Genomic DNA, 25,815 nt, shown 5'->3' with positions numbered 1-25,815 from the left:
TATACTGTAATTATATTCTATGTATAATTAAATGATTATCGTTACTGAAGTATTGTGTAGCGAGCGTATTATTTATTTGATTGTTATGCTACAATTAAGGCAGTTTTAACGCACGAGGAACTATTAAAACACTTCGGTTTAGGTGAAAATATATAAAGATGCTGACTTTATTTAATACAGACTAGAACTGATTAATTAATGCACGTGTGACTTATAGCGCGAGCAATTAGCTTCTGATTGTGCTCTGATTCCTCCAAAGCTCTCAATCTCGGTATTCGTGCTGCCCTCTCATTGATCGGACTAGTTCTGCCTTGTACTCCTTAGATACCGCCACAAAGCAAAATGTAGGTAGTAGTACAGCTCAACGATGGGTCGGGAGACGTTCATTTTATTAATTTCAACAAACTTTGTCTTCTTACTTGAAAGATAGCCGTAATCAGTAGTTTGTTTCGATAACTCGAGAGATTATTATGAATTGGTTATACTGTAATTATATTCTATGTATAATTAAATGATTATCGTTACTGAAGTATTGTGTAGCGAGCGTATTATTTATTTGATTGTTATGCTACATTTAAGGCAGTTTTAACGCACGAGGAACTATTAAAACACTTCGGTTTAGGTAAAAATATATAAAGATGCTGACTTTATTTAATACAGACTAGAACTGATTAATTAATGCACGTGTGACTTATAGCGCGAGCAATTAGCTTCTGATTGTGCTCTGATTCCTCCAAAGCTCTCAATCTCGGTATTCGTGCTGCCCTCTCATTGATCGGACTAGTTCTGCCTTGTACTCCTTAGATACCGCCACAAAGCAAAATGTAGGTAGTAGTACAGCTCAACGATGGGTCGGACGACGTTCATTTTATTAATTTCAACAAACTTTGTCTTCTTACTTGAAAGATAGCCGTAATCAGTAGTTTGTTTCGATAACTCGAGAGATTATTATGAATTGGTTATACTGTAATTATATTCTATGTATAATTAAATGATTATCGTTACTGAAGTATTGTGTAGCGAGCGTATTATTTATTTGATTGTTATGCTACAATTAAGGCAGTTTTAACGCACGAGGAACTATTAAAACACTTCGGTTTAGGTGAAAATATATAAAGATGCTGACTTTATTTAATACAGACTAGAACTGATTAATTAATGCACGTGTGACTTATAGCGCGAGCAATTAGCTTCTCCTCTGTTCTCTGATTCCTCCCAAGGCCCTTCATCTCGGTATTCGTGCTGCCCTCTCATTGGTCGGGCTAGTTCTGCCTTGTACTCCTTAGATGCCGCCACAATTGAATTTAATTGGCGCCACCTAACAGAACAGCTCCGTGTTTTCAAGCCTTGAGTCAGTCTGTTGGATTCGGTGTTCCTCACATCTGCGAATTGTGTTTGCGAGCACAAAAGAGGAGAAAAAAGTATACAAGCACATTCACTTCCCTCTGACGCGACTGTGTACGAGCCGAGTGCGAGCAATGAGCGATCGCGATTCGTAGCCTGTCACTTTTCTAACCTTTCTACCGCTTCGCGTACCGCGTACACGGATGTCCCGGCGTTTCTGGCGGAGTGACTGGTGCGATAGTAGATTACCGGCGATTTAATCGCGCGAGAAGAATAATATGATGTCGCGGTCAGTGCGCGCAGAGACTCGTAGTCGTGCCAAGGATGATATTAAGCGCGTGATGCAAGTAGTCGATAAAGTTCGCCATTGGTAAGTTTTTCCCGAGTGCCGCAGCGAGAGTTTACAACGAGCAAGGAATTGCCGAGCCGAATCTCGCGCTTATGCTTCGTCACACTTCCTCAGGAGATTACTATGAATCACACGAGCAGTGAATATTCGCGAATAAAACGAGCTTAGTTTGATTTATCGAAGGGAATGCTCCCGGAAGCATCAGTAAGAGATGCTAAATATAACGGGTGCTAATGTTCAAAATTGAAGTGCTTGATCTCGATAAAATGTAGGAAATGCTGTAAGAAGAGAAATAGTTTAGTAGAAATATTTAATTCGTGAGATATTGGATGAAAACTTTGTTAGTTTAGCTTTTAGTGATTTTATTTGAAGCTTTGATTTGTGATAAAGGCGTCACTTACGTTTTAATATTTTATTTGTTCTTTATTTTGGCCTTTTAAAGCATTTGCTGTTGTCTTCTGTAAGAAGCATTATTCATTGAAAAATAAATAAACAATTAGAAGTTTAAATGTTATTACAGGGAAAAGAAATGGGTTACTATAGGAGAAACGACTATGAAAATATACAAATGGGTTCCTATCGCGACACTTGATCAGGTATTTTATGAAATAATTCGAAACAGGAAGACAATTTTCATTGATTAAAATTAAAAGAAGTAAATAATTTGCACCAATTAATTAAGAATAAACATTTTGCCTTTTAGAAGAAGAAAGGAAAGACAGTTTCCGATAAAGAGAACGGATTACCAAGAAAAGGAGGAATAGACTCGTCAAATTCAAATTTTGGATTGACAGAAGATTCTAACACGTGTAAGTACGAATTTGATGCTCAACACGAAAGCACTCTTTTTCCTGATCGACTGAAATGAGAATTTTCTGGTGTACCAGGTTTTTCAACTGTTAGCGATTCACAAGGACTGACGGATTTCTCTGCACATTTGGGCTTCTCGGAGGATTCGAACTCGCAAAACAGTGAACCCACACCCAAGAGATTAAAGACTGACTAATATTTGACCCACAATCAACAGCACCGTCATTATTGTACAGTGATCGACGCATTTAGGCATCGCTACGTCTCTTGTGAATTTGCACTTAATGATTTTGCGTAAAATCATACCTCTTCGCATGGATAACTCGCAAGAAAGGTTTCTCTTTTCTATTTCATCCAAATTTAGTGAGATCTAGGGGTAATATATATATATATATATATATATATCTATAAACACACATACACACACACATACCTGCACACTATACACACACACGTACACACATACACGTACAGTACGAATAGTGTCAGTCCTATGGAGCGTTTTGAATTATGTATAATGGAGTTTATTTTTTTACATATGAATTTATTACAAATTTCCTCATTGAATTTAGGAACTAGAAACGACCTGCTAATTGTATAGAATAAAATCTGCCGATGCCCAATCCGTTTGTCAGACCTCGGTTTTTATTTGTTTTTATGTACTTCTGAAATTTAGAAGTGCCAGATTTTGAAGTCTTAATGAACTCTGAAAGCGATGAAAGTTGAGAGAGCGGATTGTACATTCGCAGCAACTATGTAGCGACATGTTGCAGTATTATTTTCTTTTTTAATCTTTTTTTTTTCTCGCGGTGTACTACTTTTAACGATCGGCGCTACGTCAGGGAATATCGCGCAATACTCGAATGCTATTATAATCATTTCTGCTATAAGTCAGTCGCTGGAAAAAAGCACATATACATATATACATAATTTTATCTCTAAACACATTCACGCTTTTAATAATCGTTAAAGATCATTGTACATATCTCAAACATCATTTTTTCGTCTATTGATACTATAGGAAAAAACGTGCATTCCTTTGCGTTACGTTATAGCACCGTGACATGTACAAAGTAAGCTTGAACTCGTACGAATAAAATAGTTGAATGACCTCCTAATTCTTTAATTAATAATCTTTATACAAAGATACATTATCGTTAACTCTTGACCAAGTATTTTATACAGTTTTAGAACACAAAACAGTGTGATTGATTCGCGCAAATATTTCGTTTACAAAAAATATTTTCATCATGCAAATCGCTCGATGAAACGCTCGAGTTGAAAACATCGAGTTTTATCAGAACGTTTTGAGAAAAAGTTCTTTTTATAAAATCTTATTACGAAAGCGTATATAATATATACTCAGTCTTCTATAAATATGTATATTGCCCAATTTTATGCTAATCTTAAACGGAGATATTACCTGAGAATGTCAAATATTATGTATAAAAAAATTAGTGAATATTTTAAAGCTCGTTATATTACCAGGGCAGCAGTTTACCGTCGTATTGCAAGAAGCGACCGTTATGTTCTTCCGTCAACGAGTCTAACGTGTCCAAAATGTGCCTAACACTGGTGTCGACTTCCATCGGTGCGTTACTGCCACCCAAGTCGGTGCGTACCCATCCAGGATGCAGACACGCTACCAAAATCCCATCTGCCCTCAGGTCGATGCTCATCGATTTAGTCGCCGCATTAAGTGCCGCCTGTTCCGCCGCAAATAAGATTAGACAAGGTATACACGTATGCACACATCCCTCGACTTAAGTGCTCAATGATATGCGATGCTGATCAATCCAAAAACGAAAGAATTTTAGCAAAGATATTTTCTGAAGAATTACCGATCTTGAACACGAGTGCGCGTGCGAATCAGAACAATGCGGGGCATTATGAATCTTAATAAACGCACGTGTGACACAGTTTATCGAGATACTTGTGTTGCGATAGTTTCAGTGAGATTTACAAGACTAAATTTATACTTCAGTAAGGAGACATGTGTGCTTCCCCGCATTTGAGTCTTACTTTGCTGCATCTGTAGGGATAAAAGCCGCCTTCGGTATTTTCGGCGATGCTGCCCAGAATGGAAGTCATATTGATGACCGCCGCTCTCTTCACGCTCAGTCCTGTTTTATCCTCGGTGTTTTTCGCAGCCGTCTTTAATAGCGGCAGCAGAGCCTTGAAACAATCATTGCGAACACCGTCGTTAATTGGAGCCGACTACTTTAGCTCTATTCATAGAATGACAGTAGGCGTACTTTTGTCAGCATAATGGGCGCCACGGTATTTATGAGAAAAGCGTCCGTAATCTGCTTCTTCTTCACGAGGCCGAGACGCGTAAATTTGCTGGAGATACCGGCGTTGTTGAAGAGAACATTGAGACCGGTATCCTTTACTTCTTTACTGACCACGTCTACGATTTGATTGTAGCTATCAGTGTCGGTTAAATCTGAAAAGAGAGAAAGTATAAAGCACCGTCTCGTTAACGATCGATTGGAGAGTGCGGTATGCTGTTGAATATATGTTCGTGGGAACGTGTACACGGTGTCTGAAACATCCTGACTTATTTAGACTCCGTTGAGTGCCGCAATTAAATGTGACCTTGCGTCAATTTGATTTCGGCACAGTACAACGCTTTTTAAATCGTTTCCGTTTACGAAGTGACTACAGCAAAGTAGTTACATTTCGTATATTTTTCATCTTGATTCACGGGTGAATTTTTAGAACATTAGCTTGATGTAATAAATAATACTAGATACGTAACACTTATGTGTCTAGGAAAATATAGAAAAGCAATCATAGTTTAGCAGTTACATTATGATTTCAAGGGAAAATAGGAAAGTACGAGTACGGATTCGCGGGATAATTATGATGTTTCGAGTAATTTCTGGAGCGTTGAATCTAAGCGTGTTGCAATAATTGCACACTCCGACGCAATGACTAAACACCAAAACCCGCGACGACGGTGGGCGGTGATTTGACGAACCTGTTTCCAGTATTCTCTTTCGTCTCGAAATACGGAAAACAAAGATACCGTTATTTCGTCGGAATATTTCGCGCCAATCGATAGAATATTACGCATGCGACGCCGATAAATCGTTCATGGATCTGACTCTCGCATCTCTCATTATCACTCATTTCGAGAAACAGCCGCACGTATAATCACGCGCAGATAAAGAATGATTCTTTTCTTTTATCAAGCGCGCGGGGAACAATCGATCTTTAACGTTTCTGAAGTAGACGACTCCAATGCCAGGCTTTATCAGATAGCAGAGGTATATCGATTAGCGGAGGCCCGCTGAAATCGCGGCTTTTTCGACAACAGGAATGTTCACGAGGCCTCTGCGCAGCGTAACGGACGTTCTTCCGCGTTTCTTTTTCGTGTTCTCGTCTCGTGCAGCCGGACATGAAGGCACGCAGAGCAAAAGCGTGGTGCTTGATCTGCCGCGAGAAACCGCGGACCGTGGATTCCGACTCGAGCGATCTAGAAACCGAGGAGGCCAAGTCGCCGGACGAAGCGGAGAGCAAAGCGGAGAGCAAAGCGGAGACTAAAGTGGAGCACGGGATGGGAAGCAGCGTGATGGAGAGCAAGGTTGTGACGGAACAACAGGAGACGGACTCTCCCCTACAGGGTAAGATAATGTTTCCCGCAACTGGAAATTAAATAACAAGATGGGCAACAAGAACAAACAAGTAAAAAAAAAGAGAAGTTTCGACGACTTACCTATCTCGATGATGTGCACATTTGACGATTTCTCGGCAAGGGCACGCAATTCCTGCAAACATTTCCCTCATTTCTTCCCTTCGTTTAAAGTGCAAAGAAAAATATTCCCAGAAACGATTATCTGGCCGACACGCCGAGTGATTTAAGGAGGTCGCGGACGAGGGAGGTCGAAGAACCGGTCCCAGGACATTCCCCCCCCCCCCCCATTCTCATCCGATTTACGCAACGAACGACGAGCATCGATATCGATCGCGATCGCTCACTGACTCACCGAGTCACCGATGGCGATGATCGCGGAACCGGGGAAGGGTGCCGTGGGGGGACGGGAATTGCGCGCGTATACAGATGGCAGTGACGTAGACTCGACGATTACTACGAGACGAGGAGGCGTGCGGCGTGCGCCAATGTCAGTGTGATCACTGCTCGGGTTGGGTTCGGTACGCGAGAAGAGCGTTCGGAGGAACGTTTCGCCCGCGCTTCGGGTCGTCGATCAGCGCACGTAGTTACAACTCGTGAAAAATTCGTTCCGTCGTGCGAGGAGCAAAGAGAGTCGCGATGGCACCGATCGGTAAGTGGCACCCCGGCACGGGGTTACGTAAGAAGATAAATCGATAAATCCGAGTCATTGTCATCGGGCGATCTTACCGTCGCCTTGTTCGCATCGCGGCAAGTCGCGAAGATGTCGGGCGGCGTCGGCAGCTTGGTTAGGCGCTTCACCAGACCCAGGCCCAGGCCGCGATTGCAACCGGTCACGAGGATCGACCTCATGTCGTCACCGCTTCCGTTCTCTCGGAGCGCACGCCCCAGCGACTTTCCGGCCACCAGCGACGCGTGGTGGACTGCAGCGCACATACGTGCGCGTCGTTCGCGCGGCCGCGATCTGACGGTCTGACGTCACTCCGCTATCGCATGAATCTCGCAATTCTCGCATGTCGCCGGCAGCGATCATCATGGCGACACTGACGGTGTTCACGCGGCTCGCGTCACCCCGCGGCGCGGCGCGCGCCAGGTTGCTCGGGTTACCGCGTCCGCCTCCGTCGTCCGCCAGGTGTGACGGCTTCGCCTACCGCTGGAGCGCGATGGCCTGCATGTGCAGTGAGTGTCGGTGGACGGCATCGGCGGAGCAGTCGCGACGACACTCCGTTCCGCATTGTTACGTAAAGTCACGCTGTGACAGTTCGCGCGCGAATTCAAACGCGGAGTTGTGCCGCGCGTGAGTTTCAAATTTCCTCTCGATCGCGAGGTCTAAAGAATATCCGGAGAGATTCGATATCCGATATGGCTTCGCGATGTCTCTTTTATCTCGCGCAACGAACGTTCGCTCGCCCGGAGCGAAACCTGTCTAACCTCTCGAGGATCTGTTTCACATGACACGTGTTTACTGGTTGAATTTTCTTTCAGCGGATCAGGGTTACAAGTACGACCTGCTGGTCATCGGTGGCGGTTCCGGTGGTCTAGCGGCGGCCAAGGAAGCCGTGGGATTGGGAGCGAAGGTAGCGGTGTTGGACTACGTGACACCCTCGCCTATCGGTACCACTTGGGGCTTAGGTGGTACCTGCGTCAACGTGGGATGTATACCGAAGAAACTGATGCATCAAGCCGCATTGCTCGGTGAAGCTGTCCACGTAAGCTATTCCTACTTCAAATTATCAAGATTGGTATGCGAAACGCGTATGGCCTCTGATCTGGAATTGACCTGAGAATCGTTTGATTTCCAGGAAGCAGCTACCTTTGGCTGGCAGCTGCCTGATCCAAAAACCGTGAAGATCGACTGGGAAGCCTTAACAACTGCTGTACAGAATCACATCAAGTCTGTTAACTGGGTTACTCGCGTCGAGCTTAGAACAAAGTTAGTTGCTTAATTAATACAATTTATAATCTTAATCGCGTCATATTGTATATACAATTTCTTTTATTCAGTTTATTTTAAACTCAATTATTATACGGATGTATATTAATTTCACAGACAAGTCGAGTATCTAAACGCTCTTGGGCATTTCAAGGACGCGCACACGGTAGCCGGAGTTACGAAGAAAGGAGAAGAGAAGATCCTCACGGCTAAGAATATACTGATCGCAGTCGGTGGCAGGCCCAAGTATCCCGATATTCCCGGTGCTGTAGAATACGGCATAAGTAGCGACGATATCTTCAGTTTGGGGCGTGCTCCGGGGAAGACCCTTGTCGTTGGCGCCGGATGTATCCTTCTTCCACGAAACTTCTACATAATTTTTTCTCAAACTTCCTATCGAGTATTTATAACAAAATTATGCCGAGATTCGTGATATTTTCCTCAATGACGATATAGACATCGGTCTGGAGTGTGCCGGCTTCCTTAATGGTTTCGGTTACGATGCAACGATAATGGTACGATCGATAGTGTTGCGCGGATTCGATCAGCAAATGGCAAACATCATCGCCGAGGAGATGGAGCACCGCGGCGTGCATTTCATCTATCAAGCAAAGCCTAAGAAGATCTCGAAGCAGGAGGATGGCCGTCTGTTGGTCGACTGGGTCGACAGGGTAATAATAACGTGTGAATTTGCGAATATGAAGGAAAAAGATCGTTAGCATTAGCGAGTACTAATTTAATTTGTCGTGATTTTTTTAGGATGGCCAAATGCATCAAGACGTGTACGATACTGTTTTATTTGCTATTGGTCGTCGGGCGCTCACGGAAGAACTGAAACCGGAGAACGCTGGACTGAAACTTGTCCCGGAAACTGGCAAAATTGACGCTATCAATGAACAAACGAACGTTCCAAACATTTATGCGGTTGGCGATGTACTTCATGTAAGTTTTCTCAGCTTTTATAACATAAAGCCAAATAACTTTTGTTTTATTTGTGTTACATGTACGAAATAAGTTTCTAATATGTCGCAACATTTAATCTAGAATTTAATATAAAGGCAGAGAATGGAGAATCATGATGCGACGTGCAATATCACGCAACATGATGTAACTCTTGAGCGCTTATTGCAGAAAAAGCCCGAATTAACGCCCGTTGCTATCCACGCTGGTAAGCTGCTAGCGAGAAGACTGTTCGGCGATTCGACCGAGAAAATGGATTACACGAACGTGGCAACGACGGTGTTCAGTCCTCTGGAATACGGATGCGTCGGACTGAGCGAGGAAGCGGCAGTCGCGCTTCATGGAGAGGACGGGATCGAGATTTATCACGCGTACTACAAACCGACGGAGTTCTTCGTACCTCAGAAGAGCCCCGACCGTTGTTACGTGAAAGTGGTTGCGCTTAAAAGCGGCGATCAAAGGGTTCTCGGAATGCACTTTGTCGGGCCGAACGCGGGCGAGGTGATTCAAGGATTCGCCGCTGCCATCAAGTGAGCGCTGGTTTTGTTAACTTTCACGATTCTTTCTTCCAATTTTATATTTCAAAGTTGTAATGTGTATTTTATCGTGGTGTTACAGGTGTGACTTAACATTCCCGAAACTCAAGGCCACCGTTGGAATTCATCCGACAGTAGCAGAGGAGTTCACGCGTATTTTCATTTCTAAGCGTTCGGGTCTGGACCCGAAACCACAGAGCTGCTGTAGTTAGATTAAATGCATAACATCGTGCTTCTTTCGATTCCATTCACCGGTTTACACGCCGATCGTACGTTAGAAAATAACGCGGCCCCGTATCCTTATAACCGAGATTGACCAACTCTCTCGACCAAATCTCTTTCGGTCGAAAGAATTCGTCACTGTACACGAGAGTGCTGGAATACCGCAGTATTACGTAAAGTAAACAGCAAAAGCTGGAATCTAAAAAGCAAACGACCTGTCATGTCGCATTAAAAGTGAACTTTTTATATATATTATTTTTTCAATGAACAATGCGCGTGCCTCGTAGCGGGCAAAAATAAATTTACATGATAATTTGATATGATGCTGATTATCTGATACAAATAAATATTAATAAAACGTTGAGATCAGTAATAAGTGCTGTATTTTTCCAAGGCAATTCCTTCTATCAACAGCAACAGGTCTCTCATGGATGATTTTGTGATTAAGAGTCGGCTATCTCCAACATTCCAACTTGGTCTCGTGACGTCAGAGGCGAGAATCGACACGATATAAAATTCTCGCGTTCTGCAGTTTTATTTTTCAATTTTTAGTTATGATTTTGTTATAAAATGGCGGTGTACACCGCGATTCTTTCCAACCGATCTGAAAAGAATTCCGAGAGCAAAGCTGAAGCTAACGTGAAAAAGAATTGCTTCGAACAGACACTCACGGACGACAATCTCTGTCCATTCGTAAGTAAAGCACGAAATTACGCACGCACACTGGTGTGCTACTGATGAATTCCACATTCGCTCTGAATTACAAAGAATTGTTCTTTTACAGAAGCTACAATGGTCTTTCGGGATAAATCCGGAAGCGCCGGTGATAAATCTAACTACAGAAAATCGCACATTATTAGCGTACGCCTGCTCACACGTGGCTATGATATATGACTATGATTCAAGGAAAATGCTGTCGCTTCAAGGCCATGTCGGTACACGATTGGTTCCCTAACTAAATAATACTAATTATGTTCTGCAATTGCAAAACAGATTTTGATTTCTTCAGCGAAATTCCGTGAAAACCTTATCGACTACGCCAGATGGGAAATGGTTGCTGACGGCGGATTTCGCGGATGATTGTGTAGTAATAGTCTGGGATACCGACAAAAGGCAGATATCTTCTCCAAGATAAAAATTATTTTCTTCTTGTAAGAAGACAACATATAGTTATTGATTTCGCAGAACTCCTGTTTGCACTTTATTCCATCCGCATGGAAGCGAGGGCATGACAGCCGCTCGTATCAGTCCTGACGCTAAACAAATAGTCACTGTTGGCAACGAAAAGTGTCAGAACGTATATTTCTGGCTATGGACTAACGGAAGGGACACACCGGATGGTTCGCCCTTTTGCTTTGCCTATTCGTTCAGAATTTCATGTCTTTGCTTTCTTTAGAACTTAGAACATGTGATATTAAATATCACAGTTATGTACATATTTGTTATAACGTTATTATTTAGTGACTTTATTATAAATATTATTAACATTATTATAAAAATATTTACTTGAACTTTTCGTTTCTTCCCCAAATTGTTATTTAAAGTATTGTGATCGCAGTTTATTTATTTATTAAAATAAGACTTGATTATGTTGTGATTAAAACCTTGAAAATTGTTTAAGAATCATATCTGCCAAGTATTTTAAGATTATCTTTAAAGATCACAATATTTGCAGCATCAGTTTCGTTACTCGACACTACTTCCGAACGCGTTAAGGAGATAGCTTTCAACGATGAGTATCCGGAACAATTTGCATTGACGACAGATTATCACGTTCTTTTTCTAACTTGGGTTAGTGAAAAATATGTCGTTACCCTTATTGTTAACTTATTTGACATCATTGGACGAAATAGTAATTAAAATAAAAATGTATTTTGCTATACATCAGTTTTCGTGTGCAAACCCTTTTATGCTATAAAACATAACATTTCTGAAAATTATGATTTCGATTATGGCAATATCATTCTTAATATCTTTCAAATTTCATGATTAAGAATGGACGTGATTTAAACTACAATCATCCTAAAGTTATGGCGAAAATTCGGCACGTTGGAATCTTTAATGGATCTTGTTACGCTCCAAGTGTGCAACAAGTATTTACAGCAACTACAAATGGTATCTTTCGTGATTATTAATCTAGAATTATTAATTAGTTAATCTGATCCGTTGCTATTGTAATTGTTCCAGGATACATTTTAGTATGGACTAATGTTTCGCGTGAGGACGAGCATTCAATTAGTGGTCTTAATGATGAAAGGAAGAAACACATAAAGACTGTCAATTTACAGAATTGCAGTATCACTGTTATTACTACTAATAAAGAGTATATAAGTGTAAAATTTATACTTTAATAACAGTGTATGTATATACTTAAAGCAAAGAAATTTAATCTTTAATTTCGCAGTATGCTTGTTACGGGAAGCTCGAATGGTCGTATTAGTTTCTACGATTATCAATTAAGACTTTTGTATTGGTGCCAGAGCTGCGACCTCGATTCCATTCGATGGATAAGCTTCAATCTTCATCCCAGTTTGCTAGTCCCGATGTCTGCCGATGCATCGGAAAGTAAGCTCCATCTCAACAGTCGTTCAATTTCTTTTCTCTGTTTTGCTTTGATTTCTCAACTTCCAAGACTATTATTATTGCACGCATACGCACACGCACATATCGCTTGATTGCATGATAAGTTAATTAATAATAAGTTGAAATGTGTGTTCATGAATCAGATTATGACTGTCAGAATGATGGCAAAACGGAGGTAACAGTCGCGTCCAAACTTGATATAAATGTGGAATATATTCCACAAAACTACAGATCATGCAATAAAACTGTGGATAAGATAACTACAGAAGCAAGATATTCGCCAACAGAGGCTACTCTGCAGAACTTCCCGTTTAATATCCAAACTTTTCTAGCGTGTAAAACTTTCATTCAATTAATGAACTTATAATTAGTAACTCTTAATTGTAACACAATCAACTTTTCATTAAGTTACATAGATCAAAAGTATATCAGATATTACAAAAAATTTGCTACTTGCATTATCATATTCCTCATTTTCTATTTTTACGCTCTTGCTTCAGGCTCTTTCGCGGGAGTAATAGCGTTGATAGAAATTTCCAGACGGAAGTGTAATCTTGTGTTACGTCATCCGGTTGCAGTCGCAACTAGCATAGATACTCATCCAGAGAGGTAGAAAAAATAGACAACCCTCCAAACTGTACTTACAATGTATTAATTATAATAATGATAATAATGGCAGTTTCTCTGTAATAACAGTAGTTATATAATTGTGGGCGACTCGCAAGGTAACGTGTATCTGTACAATTATGAAGAACCTATTCTGATAGTATCCAAGAGCATGCCGCCTCTTCCAAATTTCCAGTCGATTCTGGAGAGGCAGACAATCAACGAAAACATCATTTACGTCACGTGTCCGCACAGCCACGAATCCTTGAAAGCCGTCACAGCTCTAAAGTTCTCACCAAGATGTAGATACAGATCTTGTATTTCATTACGCAATTAAAAAAGAAGAAAAAAGGAAAAAGAAGAAATGTTCTCTTTTAGGCGACATGCTGGTGTGCGGTTTAGAGAACGGGGCGATCTGGATCCTGCATCATATCACTCTGCAAGCCCTAGATGAGATACCGTACAAACATTCCTCTACGGCCATCAATAAAATCGCCTTCACGCGGTGTGCCGAATACATGGCTTACGCGGTAAAAGAATCCAATTGTTCCGCATTCTACAGTGATTCGCGAATGCTACATGATTAGAATTTTTCTGTAGAGATAAGATGCTAAGCATGCCTTCTTCTGAAACGAAATAAACTTCGAAAACTGCTTTCAGGACAACGCGCTGACAGTGGTGGTATTTAAGAGAAACGGCACTGCTTCCTCGACGGAGCACAACGTGTGGAATTTGATTGGAAAATATCACTCGCATCATTTGCCTATTAGAGATATACTTTTCGGCCCGGCCGCATCTGATCGTGAAGCACCGCGTTTTTTCTCTCTGGGAGAAGATCAAGAACTCATTGAATATGATCTCCTGCACAGGTTGAATCGCACATCCTGTTGCATTATTTTTAGGAATCACACAATAATCTTAATAGTTGTAACAGTGGCTTTTTGTATACATGATTGTGTGCATTTTCTAAAATTTAATTACAGCGGACCGTATCCGGTGCCAGGGCTAAAGATTTTACGCGTTAATCGAATTGAACAGAGCGCTATTCCTCTCTGTTTGGCATGGTACCCTCAATCTGGTACTGAAAGATTTCTCGTGACTGCAAATTCTGAAGTAAGTGATTCGTCTACATCGAAATCAATGAAGTACAATAATATATTCTGCAATAATTATATTTGCAGTACAAGTACAAAATCTTCAGTGAAGCTGCCATGGCGATTCGAGGTACTTACTTAGGCCCGACCTTTGGAGAACCAATACAACAATTTCAAGTAACGTAACCAAGAGAAAGAGAAAAATTAAGAATAAATGTTTTAACATGTTGTTATGCGGACAAAACTTTGAGAAATCCACAAAAATCGTTAAAGTCGCATAAAACATAATATTAAAATATTTCATATTAACGCGAATACGTATTATTTGGACTGTGGAATCTTTTCTCAGAAATAATTATATATTTTAGAACAATGTTGAATAGTTAAAGAATAATTAAGAAGGTATTTCTAAAATTTAATTTAATAGATTACATGTTTAATTTAGATTCTTCTTTACGTATCTATAAAGTTAGTTTCTTAGAAAAACTCCTTGCTTTTGACATCATACTGTATCGATTAGCAAATTCGCGTCAATATTTAAAATCGCTTCAACATTTTGCAGATCTTAACAAACAAGTTTGTGAATAATAAGGATTATATGGTATTCGCCACCGACCGAGAGATTGGCCTTCAACTACTACCTCTCGACGGTAATCCTTACAAAATCATCGGTATGACGGGTCATCCGGAAAAAGTGAGTCTGTTTTTATACATTTATTTTCGAAATAATAAATGTGCATATATATATATATATCGTAATTCTTTTTTATTTGCAGATAACAAGTATCTCCGTCAGCAACAATGGTCAGACTTTGTTTACTACAGGCTATAACGATCCATGTGTGTTAATGTGGAAAATTAGACACAGGTTGAAGCTATAAATTCGAATTTTTAATCAGAATTTCTCACTTTTGGCATTATCATCAGATATAATCGTAACAAATCACAGTTTTCAATACGATAAATTATGATCAAAAAGATATTTTTTCCAGATCTGTTGACACAATGGCACGATTAGGCGGGGAAGGACTCTCACCGTTTCATTGCCTCATCGAAAGTGGAAAAGATGGATGGCTCATAAACGAGATGAAGGATCTGTTCTATTACGCGCAGATACTACATCAAGGAGAAAATACGACTGCTGCTAGAATCGTCTCCGATACCGTAGTCGTCGAACAGATCTCAAATCTCATGCGAGCTATCGGATATTATCCAACTAATGAGGAGGTTCTCTATTCTTTATCATGTTACATATAGTTCAAGAATATTCAACTTTTAATAATGCTAAATCTTTCAAAGAACTTGAAGGCCTTGTATTATTTCTGAAGAGATTCTTTCGATTTCTTTGTTCAGATTCATATTTATACACTCATTCAAATCTACTTTCAAGATAGAGAACATCATGGCAGAAGTGTGTTACAAGCATTACGTGAAAACCGGTAGACTCGTCGACGAAGTTACCTTTGAAGAATTCGTGCAACTCTACGTGAATCATCGACCAGCATTTAAAGTCCGTATGCGCCAAATGAAGGGAGCTTTTCGTGCTTTCGTAAAGGAGAGTTTTGACAGTATAGAAAATCCCACCTTAACGCGGGAACAGTTCATGAACGTTTTATTTGGTGAAGCGATATCGGGCACTTTGAAAGAAGATCATAAACTTCTTGGTATTCTATTCGTCCATTTACTTACTCATTGATAAAAGTAAAAAAAAGTATTTGCAAATCAATACGTCGAATCCCGAATAAATGACGTAGAGTAACAAACTTGAAGCACTTCGCATTGCTTTCAAAAGAAAAACTTACGGGATTCACTCGTGCTATCCTCTTCAAGATATTTCCATTATTGGTCATAGGTGAGCCATTGACTTTGCAAGAGGCGTACACGTATCTCAAGCTGCTCGTTCCTTCCGATGAGAAACCTTCCGACGATTATCACCCAATTCCATCGCAAAGATCCTTCGATTTTCGTTTTCTCCCAACGGTACGTAATCCAAGTACAAATCATTGAAAAATAATAGAGGATGAGTGCAGGATAAACAAGAAACTCATCGTTAGGCTTCCCGGGAGTAATGTATTGTTATTTATATATCTCTACTATTATGATACAGAGAATATCTTACAAAGATTTTGCCATGGACATCATGGGCGTTGAATTGCCGGGGGGAAACTAGGGCTGATAATTGAAGAAATCAGCTTGACGATTAATCCCGATATATCGCTGTACTCTAAGAGGCGTTTCATAGTTATGTACCACTGTAAACGAGTCCCATTAAACGCAAGCGACAGACAAAGCAAAACTTGCAACTGTTTTTTTTCCTTTTAAATTAAGATTTAAATTAAGTTTAGTAGTTAAGAGCTTAGGAAAAAAAAGAACACTGGCGAAATCGCCGCCGACCTGTCTGTCCATCGTTCATTCCTTTGATTCGCAACTGAAAAGATACGAAGTAAATACGGCACAAGAAACTCGAGGAAGTAATGTAAAACGAGCGCGGTGGATTCGTTTTTCCGTCCTCGTCCCCTGTAATACTGATCAATGAATATTTCATATTTGCGGTTTCCATATGTTACAATACTTTCATACGCCGCATGTATCGTTAATTTATTACTCTTCTATTTGTGACCGAAGAATGGCGCTCGCCTGTTCGCTGATTAACTCGCAAACCTAATGATCACGACAATATTATGGCAAAATTAATATGATCACAGGCTATTATCGTTAATTCTTTTCAGTGTGGTACAGGACTGTCGACGGAAGGACTGTCTCAGCTGCTGAAAGAATAGAGTTTTATTTTTCGTCAATACTTTAATTTTTAAGAATAGCCTTAAGTTTTTCAACAAGTACTTTACGATAGACTAGAAGCAAGGAAAGATTCGCCCCTTGAGAGGTACATCGCCCTAGGAAGGAAGCGCTAAGAGGCGAAGCACATATAAACATCGCCATTATCCAAGATAACAATCAGTAAGTGCAAACTTAGTGAAGATCAAGAATTTAAAAAAACTTTGATTGGTCCAATATCAATAAAAGAAAACAATCATTAATTCCATACTAGCAACTCGAGAAACGTTAAATTCATCAGTTAAAGTTTAGTCATGTTCTCGCCGCTTCAATAGAGAAACATGCGAGAGGAATTCGAGCGCCGATTGCAACGAGAACGGGGGCACAGATACCGTCAGCAGTGCCGCTAGCTGCGATCGTAATTAGGCGCACAATGACAAAGATTCCAATTCATAAAACACAGCCCTGCCCTCGCGAAAAGCTAGGCTCACACGGTGTCGCACCGTTGTCTACCTACCTATCTACCTAATTACCTAAATATGTACCTATTTAATCTATCTACGCTACATATTTATACATGGCGCTGTCGTTAAAAGAAGTACAAAGAAATGTACACAAAAAACCTCATTTCATTCTTACAAACTCTAAGACGTATTTACAGAATTATGTACAAACACTTTGCATGTCGGCTTAAGAAAAATATCAACATGGAACAGTATAGCGGATTCTTTTTTTTTTCTTTTCTTCCATTCGTTCATTCATGAAAAAAGAAAGAAGGAAAATTCTAAGCGTTAGGTGTCTAAGAGCAACGACTCGATCGCCTCGAGTTTGGTAACAGTACGTCGTCGCCGCGCGCGGCAACTATCATTCGCAATACTCGTCGTTCTGCACGATACCGTGCTTCTTCCGACAATCCGGACAATACCATTTGCCCTTGGGTGGCACCATTATACCGACACACTCAAAGTGGAACCATTCGATGCGGCAGTCTTCGCCGTCGCAGGCTATCATCTCTGAAACCTCGTCGTACGGGCATTGACAGTAGCAATAGATCTTCGCAGGTCGATTCGTGGCTGATGGTGCGTCAACGGGAACGGGAACGGAAGCGGTCGCGGTGGTTGTCATCGTCGTCATCGGCGTCAGGTTGTTGTAGCCCATCTTTGACTGGTTCGCGGTATCTTCCACCTCGGACTCGCTATTATCACTGCTACTCTCAACGGCATCCTCCGACTCGGTGGCAGACGCCGGTGTAGCGGTGATCGGCAACGTATCGGTCGTTGCCGGTGTTGGTTTCTGACCGGTCGGCTGCTCCGTTACCTGAACGGATCGAGTGTATGCCGGTGTAGTGGTTTTACCGCCGAAGGACGGTTTCGACGGCGCAGATTTGGGATTCACCAGCGGTGATGGCATCGTCGTGAGCAGCGGCGATGGTGGCAGCGCGGAAACCACTGGTGTCACGCTCGCAGCAACTGTTTCAGTTTTCCGCCACCTTCCGGTGAATACTTGCTTCTCCTGCGGCTCGTCATCGCTCGAATCGCCGTAGAAGCGTTTCGGTACACGTTTCCTCTTCGAGACTCTCTTATTCTCAGTTTCCGAGCTGCTGTTCTGATTTAGCACGCCGGTAATCGACGATGCTTGCTGCTGTACCATCTCTGGCACGCCAGCGTTCGTACCGTGATGATGATGATGATGATGATGATCATTGTGCATCGCTGCCGGCAGCAAACTTGGCGTCGAGGATCTGCTGCCAGGAGGCTGCAACGTCACCGGCGACGATGCGGCGAATCCCGGATTCTTCTGATAAAACGCCTTAGGAATGTTTAGCTTGATCGACTCAGGGGTAGATGTTGTAGCGATTACGTTACGCTTGCCGCTACCTCTCTCAGCCCTTCGTCGTTTCTTCGCCTTCGTTTTTCTCTTTTGCTGCTGCGTTTGCTGATTTTCTACAGTCACCGCAGCAATCGGTTCGGACAACGTTGTTTCTGCGTCTAGAACGCCATTATTTAACGGCAGCGCTGGTGGCACCGGTGGCGTCGGTGGTTCCATCGCCGGCGTCGATGCCGGTGCCACAGCAGCCAACAACAGCAAATTACGCTTCTCTTCCATCACTTTATTAGCAAGTAGCTGCGGATATTCATCATAAAAGTCTTCATCCGTCTCGGTCTCCTCAGTCTCCAAGTCAGATTCCCGCAGTAACAGTTTCGCGGGAGGCATCGGAGGTTCACTCGTCACCTCGGGAACCACGGGGCCGTTTTCCACCATAATCTCCTTGCTTTCAACTGGCTCAACGGATTGCGACTTGTTCTCCCGCGCGGTTTCTCTCTCCTTCTTGTTTCGTTCCTTTCGGCTGGTGGTCTTCCTGGGTGAGCTCTCGGATGTGGAGCTGTCCGAGTCGGAACTGCTGCTGGAACTGGATGAGCTGTCGGACGAGGAGCTACTACAGCTGCAGTTGGTGCCACACGAGCAACTGCTCGAATCAGTGTCGCTCGACGAGTCACTCGTCGACGATGCGCTGCCGCTGCGTTTCTTCTTTTTAGGAGACTTTGTCTTCCGCTTGTTCGCGTCACTGTCGCATCCTGTGTTGCGGCCCGGACTACCGGGCGACGGACTTCTCCCGGACTTTTCGATACTGTTCTCCTGTTCTTTCTTCGCGTCGTTGGAAGTCGCCTGATCCTCGCTCTTCTCCTTGTCAGAGTATATCACCCAATAATCATGGTCGGCCAACACGATACTCCTCAAGTACGCGGCGTCAGTCTCGGGCACGCTTTCCTTCAATGCGACATTCTTGGCGGATTCTTCCACGTCCAAACTGGCGGCGTACGTTTTAAAGTTGTCCCATATACCATCCATAATGCGCGCCTCCTGTTTCTTCTCTTCCTCGTTCCGTTCCACCTCGACTATATCAGTGGTCATTGCAGCAGCATCATCGTCGTCATCGACTGCAACAGCTCCTTCACCGGTCTCATTTTTTTCAGTAGCATCCTCGCCAACTTTGTCCTTTTCTGTTGGTTTTTCCAAGGAAGGCTTCTCTTCCTCGCTATCCGTGTCGCTCTCAGACGATAGATTGAGCGGTGGCAGGTCGTAAACATCGACTACTTTTTTCACAGTCTCTTTGGCGTCTTTTGACGTGGCTTCGATCGCGGTTCCCGCCGCTGCACTCCCATCGGTCAATGTTGTTCTCTGCATTTTCTCCTTATCCAATTTCTCCTCCCTCTCTCCAGTCAATGGAGAGTCGATCACGTCCGTCACGTTTATATGCTCGTCCTCCGTCTCGGGTTCTCTGTGTCTCGCCCGATGCTTGGCTAGAAGTTTTCGCGATATGAAGCGTTCCGTGCATTCGTCGCAACCATGTGGCAGGTCGCCGGAATGTAACCTTTTATGGACCTTGAGCGCGACCGCGCGACCAAAACTGCAGCTGCATTCTTCACAGACGAACGCCGTGGGCGGTATGCAAAAGTGATAGATGTGCGGCCACTTTTTCTGCAAGCACTTCCGACACAGCACACTCTCCGTGCCGTGCTTCCAAAACAGATGCTTCGTGATGTCGGGTTTGTTGCGGTACGCGATGCCGCATCTATAACACAGATGATGAAGCTTGTGCTTCCACACGTGGTTCGATAGACGTTGCTGATTGCCAGTGGACTCGAGACAGACGTCGCAAGCATGGTGGCGTTTGCGCAGATGTACCATCAGTCGAAACGACGATGGCAGACTGTTTACCGAGCAAAGACAGCATCTATAACGCAACGCTCCAGTCTCGGAATAAATACCTGGACACAGATGACACAGCAGTTCGCTGTAACTATAGAAATTCGATTTACACATCACGCAAATTACTATGGTCTTTTGATGCATCTTCCGATTGTGCAGATACAGTTCTTTGTGTACGGCAGAATAAAATCTACAGTGAAAGCACTCGTATATGAGCACATCCGGTACATTATACGTGCTACGCGTACTGTTGTATGTATTCAAATTAAAGTAATGCGATTCGAGATCGTCCAGGGAACGCTTCACTCGCGTTATGAACTGGTCCGTATGTATGATTATCGCGGGATGCTGCGGCTGGAAGCGATGTTCCGCCAACATGTGTAGACCCAATTGCTTGCCGTTGACGGCGATGTAGCGCGCGTGATTGCAATACACGCAGCTGGGACTGGTTACGTCTATACAGCGTTTCAATAGATCCTCTAGTTCCATGCTATCTAGAGTACCCTCGACATTCAGATCCATGCACGGTTGGCTCTTATCGGCCAACGTGATACCGTCGTCACCGACTGTATGATTCTTCGTCTGATCATTCGCAACGTTCCCTGTCGTTTCTTGCGTCCCGTTGTTATCGAGTTTCTCGGCCGCGTCGCCATCCGGCATCGTGCTTCCAATAGTAAATATCCCATCGGTTTCCGTCCCGATTTCAATCCCGTTATTCTCCTCTTGAACCTCATGGCCTGCATAATCACTCCTGTTTTCGGTTTCTTCAGCTTCCTCGACTTCTTCGCCGTCCTCGGCCTCCTCATCTCCCTCCGGATTACTATCCACCACCGCCAGTTTGTCGCTGTCGGAGTCGCTATCGTCCAGTTCGTTCGCCTGATCGTCCTCGACAATGTCCATCTCCCCTCCCGAACCGTTTGATATTTTTTCCTTCGACGTCGACCGATCCGCGTTATTGTTCTCCTCGGAGTCCCTGTTCACGATCGTGGTCGCGACGCTGAACTGCGAGTTTCTATTGCAGATCTTGATGACTAAACTTCTATCGGAACTTCTATCAGAACTTCTATCGGAAGGGGCGACAGCGTTGAACGAGACCGAGGCTTGAGATTCAGCAGCGTTTGTCACGGCAGGCTTTCTTTCCTCCTTATCATCCTCCTGAATGACACATTCTTTCTCATTAGACTGCGGTTCATTAGACGAGTGCAGCTCGTGTTGCGGACTGAAGAGCGATCGGCTGACACCGGAACCGGGACTTTGCACATCCTGCGGACTGTACGATTGTGATTCAAATTCCATTCCTGATTCGCAGGTGGCATTTGCTCTCGTATCCGTCGTTGCGCTCTCATTAGCTTCCCACTGTACTGGACTAGGTGCTCTCGAACTGGTTGCGCGCGTCGCACAAATGTCGCTCTTATCGTGTACCTCCTGGGTATCCATCTTCTCGGTTACATGCGGCAACGCACGTATGTCCGACGGGGTACTCATCGAATCTTCCCTCTCATTCTTGTCCTCTTCTCCTGTATAGCGCGATACTTCCATGATAGTCTCGGTCACGCTGTCGTAAGGCTCGTTGCGATCGAGCTGATGAGTTTGTGCCGGTGATTTGTCCTCCGATCCCCTGTCGCGACTGTGCACATCTTTATTCAACGCCTGTTCGTCGTTCTCATCGTTCTCATCGGACGTGTCACCGCCCGTGTACCTGGACACTTCCATTATCGTCTCGGTGACTGTATCTCTAGGCAAGTTATTCGCAATTTCTCTTTGGGCATCGGTATCGCACTCCGGTTGAGTCGGTTGAGTCTCACCACATCGAGCTTTCGTAGCAAATTTCCTCGTAAACGTGCTCGATTTTTGTTGGCGAGGATTCTGTACACCATCCGCTCCGTGTCTAGTCCTGTTGTGCTTGATTGTTTTTCTCGGTAATCCCTTACCGCCGAAATTCGTAGTTTTCTCCGTTGGAGGAACAGCCGCCGGTGACGCATCGTCTACGCGCGTCGCATCGGCAACCGCAAGCGGCACCGTGGCGCCATACGATTCCTTATCTGTATCTGTCAATAGCGCGAAATTACAGGTACTCGCGTGCGTGCCGGTCTGCCTGCATAAAGTACACGTCGACGCAGCCGTGTCAGTCGCGTCCTCCTTTAATGCCGGTACGCAGTAATGATTGTAAAAATTGTCAGTTTCAGAGAAGACCTTCTCGCAGTTGCAGCAGACCAAGTAGCACGAGCCCTTGAAAACACTGTAAAAATTCTCTATCGAGGTAAACGTCATCTCTGGTACGTTGTGGTTCTTCAGCAGGTGGTACGACAGCCTCTCTGCCTGGCCGAACATGCCCAGGCAGAAGAGGCATATGTGACGCTTGTGTATGTCCCTCATGTGTAAAAATAGATTCCAGTTCTCGAAGTACGTGCCACACGCCGAGCACAGGTAAACCTTCCTCGTGATCTTGAAGTTGCTGGCGTGCGGCACCGAAGTACTCGACTCGGAGGTGCTAGGCATTGGCGTCATGTTGGAGTTACAAGCGCACGAGGTTTTTGAGTTCGGGCCGTTCAACCACGTGTGACACTTGGAGCATTTATATCGTGCTGACGGTTGAAGACCCAGATACTGGGCATACTCTGTTATCTTACGCTCCCGCTTCCCCTCTGCCTTCTTATCCTTGCCACCCTTCGCATTGGGATGCGTCAATTGTTGCAGTTCCAGCTGTGCACTGTTCCTTGGCACTCCGGCGGGATGGACCTCGCGTGCTTGGGCTAAGAGACGTTTCTTGTAACCCTTGAATGTGAGCTTCGGCCCTGTCGTAACGGTATTTTTACCTGGTGTATCTTTTGCCAAGATTGAGTTGTAGCGTATCAAGTGTTTCTCCTCTTCAAGCTCGTCCGTGTATACGTTATCAATGGAATGTTTCAACGAATTGCTCAATGTGGTATCCTTGAGTTGCTGGTCTTCCAAGATGTTCCACATGTCTACATGTTTATTTTCTCCATCCTCATCTTCCATAATAGTGCGAACTGCTACAGCGATTTACCTGAAAAACGCATAAATTATATATTTTGCGTCTGCAAATATATTTCATAAGTTTACATGTGATGTGCAACACACACATATATTATTCTCAAATAAATATATACTTATTAAACAATAATTATAATTTTGGTTAATAACAAAAATGCAACACAAACATGTACTATTATGTATTATTTACTATTAAAGAGAAAAATTTAATTATCGATTTCAAACAGCGTAAAGATAAATTTGAAATTATTTATGGCTTTTTTTCAACATTCATCTAAAAATGACATTTTTATGTGAGAGATATATTACTGCTGTGTCACTGAAAATTGCTCGATTACATGCTAAAATCGAGACTATCGTGCCGCGGTTCGGTTGCGTTACGTCGTAGTGTACGCGCGTGATACGTGTGAACGATTTTTTGTTTAATCGAGGATGGCTCCTCGTCACAAACCCATTTCCCAAGATTTTACATGTTCAGTTTCGTAAAAAAAGCAACTCACATTCACCGTCACTTGTACGTATGTGTGTATGTATGTATCTGGACGAATTCGAAGCCGCAGTTTCTCGGTCTCGAGATCACGCGAAATTGCCAATGTAACGCGAAACGTGGAACGGAGACGTCGGAACGGGCGTATATTCCGGCGACGCAATGACGAGATCAACGTTCGTGCCGATTAACTCGTCTCTCTATTTCTCTCTCCCTCTCCCTCTTCCTCTCTTTCTCGCTCCCTCTTAAACAAACACCGTGACAATCTTCAGTGAAAGCTAGACGATGCGGAAACAAAGGATCGCGAGCACGGCGAGGGCGAGCGTGCTCGAGCTGCGACGGAAACGTTCACTGCGCGCGAGGATGATCCGTGAGCGAAGAGAGCGCGGACTCGCGCGATCGGGCGCGCTGGCGCGCGGTCGAATTTCCACTGAACTTACTTTCCACAGAACACAGAGCAACGTCGGGTGTCGCTCGAGCGACGGTGCAATCGGCTGCGTGGAGTGCGACACGTAGCGCGGAGCGTTTCGGCGCCTCCGAGTGGCTTGTCGCTGCGCGCGACAAAAAGGTTAGTAAAATGGCGTCATATCAACGAGCGCTACATCGTCCGTGCTTCCAACACGTCTCCAGTGATGCCACCTTTTGTCATAGCGGCTGGTACGTACGGGCTCGTGCCCGGGCCGTCGCGAGGTTAACCCGAATCCGCGTGCACGGCAAGCGCGGACTCCAGTCGCGGTACCGATCCGCACTCGCGATCGCGGTAAGACTGCCGCTGTTGTTGTCGTTGAGGATTTAACTTGAACACACACGAGCAACAACGATGAAGACGCGAGCGCGAACACGGTTGCAGGAGCGAGTGCGAATGCCTTGTCGAGTACGCGCTACTTATGGTTGACGCGCAAAATCCCATGCGGCAGGACGACGGCATCTCTCGTGGACGTACTCGCGTACGCCCAACGTAGTGCCCGCAGTATCCCCCATCCCCACTCTAGCAGCTCTCGAGACGACCGGCAAACAACCGGCGGAGGCGGCGGACCAACCGGCCGCGACGGCGGAGATTACCGAACGCGTGTCCCGCGATTAGCTGCGATTCTTTGGTCTGTTCTTTATAGCTGCACTGCTGAACTGGTGCAATAAGTTAGAGTGAGAAAAGTATACTTGTCTCACTTTAACGTACGCAGTTCAGCAGTGCAGCTATAAGGGTGAATTCACACCTTGGCGGAATAGCAGAAAGCAGAAGCCAATCAGAACTCGCGCTGGTGGTGGACAGTGCATTCTGCTTTTCTGCTTCTATCTTTCCGCCAACTGTCGACTATCCGCGCGAGTTCTGATTGGCTTCTGTTTTTCTGCTATTCTGCCAAGGTGTGAATCCGCCCTAAAGCATTTGATATCTTTCGTGACTGTTATGAAAACTGACTTGCGGTAGTCTCATGTAAGTACGAACGTATCTGAAAAGTTCGCGATTCGTAATAATGAATTGTGTATTAGGTATAAAAGTCTTGACCAATCACGCATCGGATGCTTATTATCGATGTGAACACTGGCATCCAATAAGAGAACTTGTTTCACAGACAGTGCTGGTATCTGAAATCCGAAAGAAACAAATTTCCCCATACATGCTTTTTGATACTTTTGCACTCACAAGGGAACTAACACAACTGTCCCTCACCGATTTTGATGGGCTTTGGATATGTTGTAGAGCATCGAAAAATATTAGACCCCTATTTTTTTTTAGCTGCGTTTCTCAACGTTT

General features: G+C 43.7%; 6 protein-coding genes across 12 annotated transcripts; 4 read left to right on the top strand and 2 right to left on the bottom strand.

The window, feature by feature from the left end:
- The first annotated feature begins 1,097 nt into the window (after positions 1-1,097).
- Positions 1,098-3,618, top strand: LOC105280966 (B-cell CLL/lymphoma 7 protein family member B). The gene is made up of 4 exons (XM_011341852.3): positions 1,098-1,714; positions 2,214-2,289; positions 2,397-2,502; positions 2,581-3,618. Exons 1-4 carry the CDS (start codon positions 1,623-1,625, stop codon positions 2,697-2,699), a joined length of 393 nt encoding a protein of 130 aa, XP_011340154.1. The 5' UTR covers positions 1,098-1,622; the 3' UTR covers positions 2,700-3,618.
- Positions 3,603-7,092, bottom strand: LOC105280965 (C-factor). Its single transcript, XM_011341851.3, has 5 exons — positions 6,870-7,092; positions 6,225-6,276; positions 4,759-4,949; positions 4,526-4,678; positions 3,603-4,209 (listed from the first exon to the last, which is right to left on the bottom strand). The coding sequence occupies exons 1-5, from the start codon at positions 7,074-7,076 to the stop codon at positions 3,985-3,987; spliced, it is 828 nt and encodes a 275-aa protein (XP_011340153.1). The 5' UTR covers positions 7,077-7,092; the 3' UTR covers positions 3,603-3,984.
- On the top strand, positions 5,860-10,161 carry LOC105280964 (thioredoxin reductase 1, mitochondrial). Of its 3 annotated transcripts, none has more exons than XM_011341848.3 (8): positions 5,860-6,132; positions 7,626-7,849; positions 7,943-8,073; positions 8,191-8,420; positions 8,530-8,744; positions 8,833-9,015; positions 9,205-9,563; positions 9,652-10,161. In XM_011341848.3, exons 1-8 carry the CDS (start codon positions 5,907-5,909, stop codon positions 9,779-9,781), a joined length of 1,698 nt encoding a protein of 565 aa, XP_011340150.1. In that variant the 5' UTR covers positions 5,860-5,906; the 3' UTR covers positions 9,782-10,161. The 3 variants fall into 3 exon arrangements, with proteins under 3 accessions (XP_011340150.1, XP_011340152.1, XP_011340151.3); XM_011341850.3 differs by lacking the exon at positions 5,860-6,132 and adding an exon at positions 6,586-6,792; XM_011341849.3 differs by lacking the exon at positions 5,860-6,132 and adding an exon at positions 7,139-7,319.
- Positions 10,162-10,289: 128 nt separating this feature from the next.
- On the top strand, positions 10,290-12,771 carry LOC109611087 (cilia- and flagella-associated protein 251-like). Its single transcript, XM_020032249.2, has 8 exons — positions 10,290-10,484; positions 10,576-10,737; positions 11,002-11,131; positions 11,467-11,582; positions 11,786-11,906; positions 11,979-12,114; positions 12,196-12,356; positions 12,518-12,771. Exons 1-8 carry the CDS (start codon positions 10,362-10,364, stop codon positions 12,739-12,741), a joined length of 1,173 nt encoding a protein of 390 aa, XP_019887808.2. The 5' UTR covers positions 10,290-10,361; the 3' UTR covers positions 12,742-12,771.
- Positions 12,772-12,901: 130 nt separating this feature from the next.
- LOC105281250 (cilia- and flagella-associated protein 251) lies at positions 12,902-16,370 on the top strand. 3 transcript variants are annotated; one of them, XM_020032245.1, is made up of 10 exons: positions 12,902-12,983; positions 13,071-13,282; positions 13,359-13,510; positions 13,641-14,204; positions 14,637-14,768; positions 14,851-14,942; positions 15,067-15,301; positions 15,465-15,738; positions 15,927-16,054; positions 16,182-16,370. In XM_020032245.1, the coding sequence occupies exons 2-10, from the start codon at positions 13,153-13,155 to the stop codon at positions 16,242-16,244; spliced, it is 1,770 nt and encodes a 589-aa protein (XP_019887804.1). In that variant the 5' UTR covers positions 12,902-12,983; positions 13,071-13,152; the 3' UTR covers positions 16,245-16,370. The 3 variants fall into 3 exon arrangements, with proteins under 3 accessions (XP_019887804.1, XP_019887806.1, XP_019887805.1); XM_020032247.2 differs by lacking the exon at positions 12,902-12,983 and having other exon boundaries at positions 13,135-13,282; positions 13,641-13,849; positions 13,964-14,204; XM_020032246.2 differs by lacking the exon at positions 12,902-12,983 and having other exon boundaries at positions 13,135-13,282; positions 13,641-14,093; positions 14,162-14,251.
- Positions 16,125-25,192, bottom strand: LOC105280963. Of its 3 annotated transcripts, XM_011341847.3 has the most exons (3): positions 24,503-25,192; positions 23,377-23,588; positions 16,125-23,313 (listed from the first exon to the last, which is right to left on the bottom strand). In XM_011341847.3, the coding sequence occupies exons 2-3, from the start codon at positions 23,558-23,560 to the stop codon at positions 17,714-17,716; spliced, it is 5,784 nt and encodes a 1,927-aa protein (XP_011340149.2). In that variant the 5' UTR covers positions 23,561-23,588; positions 24,503-25,192; the 3' UTR covers positions 16,125-17,713. The 3 variants fall into 3 exon arrangements, with proteins under 3 accessions (XP_011340149.2, XP_011340146.2, XP_011340147.2); XM_011341844.3 differs by having other exon boundaries at positions 16,125-23,588; XM_011341845.3 differs by lacking the exon at positions 24,503-25,192 and adding an exon at positions 24,076-24,481 and having other exon boundaries at positions 16,125-23,588.
- Positions 25,193-25,815: the final 623 nt, after the last annotated feature.

Source organism: Ooceraea biroi, chromosome 5 (assembly GCF_003672135.1).
Source record: "Ooceraea biroi isolate clonal line C1 chromosome 5, Obir_v5.4, whole genome shotgun sequence".
NCBI lineage: Eukaryota > Metazoa > Arthropoda > Insecta > Hymenoptera > Formicidae > Ooceraea > Ooceraea biroi.
Note: the sequence above shows the minus strand (reverse complement) of the source record. Positions and strands in the feature narration are given on the sequence as shown.

What these genes read in the sequence shown, in the direction of transcription:
- LOC105280966 (XM_011341852.3), top strand. Translation starts at nt 1,623, where the DNA reads ATGATGTCGCGGTCAGTGCGCGCAGAGACTCGTAGTCGTGCCAAGGAT. An exon ending in GTCGATAAAGTTCGCCATTG is followed by an intron (nt 1,715 to 2,213) that starts GTAAGTTTTTCC and finishes ATGTTATTACAG; the next exon opens with GGAAAAGAAATGGGTTACTA. An exon ending in CTATCGCGACACTTGATCAG is followed by an intron (nt 2,290 to 2,396) that starts GTATTTTATGAA and finishes TTTGCCTTTTAG; the next exon opens with AAGAAGAAAGGAAAGACAGT.
- LOC105280964 (XM_011341848.3), top strand. Translation starts at nt 5,907, where the DNA reads ATGAAGGCACGCAGAGCAAAAGCGTGGTGCTTGATCTGCCGCGAGAAA. An exon ending in CGCGTCGAGCTTAGAACAAA is followed by an intron (nt 8,074 to 8,190) that starts GTTAGTTGCTTA and finishes TTAATTTCACAG; the next exon opens with ACAAGTCGAGTATCTAAACG. An exon ending in CCTTGTCGTTGGCGCCGGAT is followed by an intron (nt 8,421 to 8,529) that starts GTATCCTTCTTC and finishes ATGACGATATAG; the next exon opens with ACATCGGTCTGGAGTGTGCC.
- LOC105280965 (XM_011341851.3), bottom strand. Translation starts at nt 7,076, where the DNA reads ATGTGCGCTGCAGTCCACCACGCGTCGCTGGTGGCCGGAAAGTCGCTG. An exon ending in GCGATGCGAACAAGGCGACG is followed by an intron (nt 6,277 to 6,869) that starts GTAAGATCGCCC and finishes AAATGTTTGCAG; the next exon opens with GAATTGCGTGCCCTTGCCGA. An exon ending in CGCCCATTATGCTGACAAAA is followed by an intron (nt 4,679 to 4,758) that starts GTACGCCTACTG and finishes GATTGTTTCAAG; the next exon opens with GCTCTGCTGCCGCTATTAAA.
- LOC109611087 (XM_020032249.2), top strand. Translation starts at nt 10,362, where the DNA reads ATGGCGGTGTACACCGCGATTCTTTCCAACCGATCTGAAAAGAATTCC. An exon ending in ACGTTCTTTTTCTAACTTGG is followed by an intron (nt 11,583 to 11,785) that starts GTTAGTGAAAAA and finishes TTCATGATTAAG; the next exon opens with AATGGACGTGATTTAAACTA. An exon ending in GTTATTACTACTAATAAAGA is followed by an intron (nt 12,115 to 12,195) that starts GTATATAAGTGT and finishes TTAATTTCGCAG; the next exon opens with TATGCTTGTTACGGGAAGCT.
- LOC105281250 (XM_020032245.1), top strand. Translation starts at nt 13,153, where the DNA reads ATGCCGCCTCTTCCAAATTTCCAGTCGATTCTGGAGAGGCAGACAATC. An exon ending in ATGTGGAAAATTAGACACAG is followed by an intron (nt 14,943 to 15,066) that starts GTTGAAGCTATA and finishes TATTTTTTCCAG; the next exon opens with ATCTGTTGACACAATGGCAC. An exon ending in AGAAGATCATAAACTTCTTG is followed by an intron (nt 15,739 to 15,926) that starts GTATTCTATTCG and finishes TATTGGTCATAG; the next exon opens with GTGAGCCATTGACTTTGCAA.
- LOC105280963 (XM_011341844.3), bottom strand. Translation starts at nt 23,560, where the DNA reads ATGGAAGATGAGGATGGAGAAAATAAACATGTAGACATGTGGAACATC.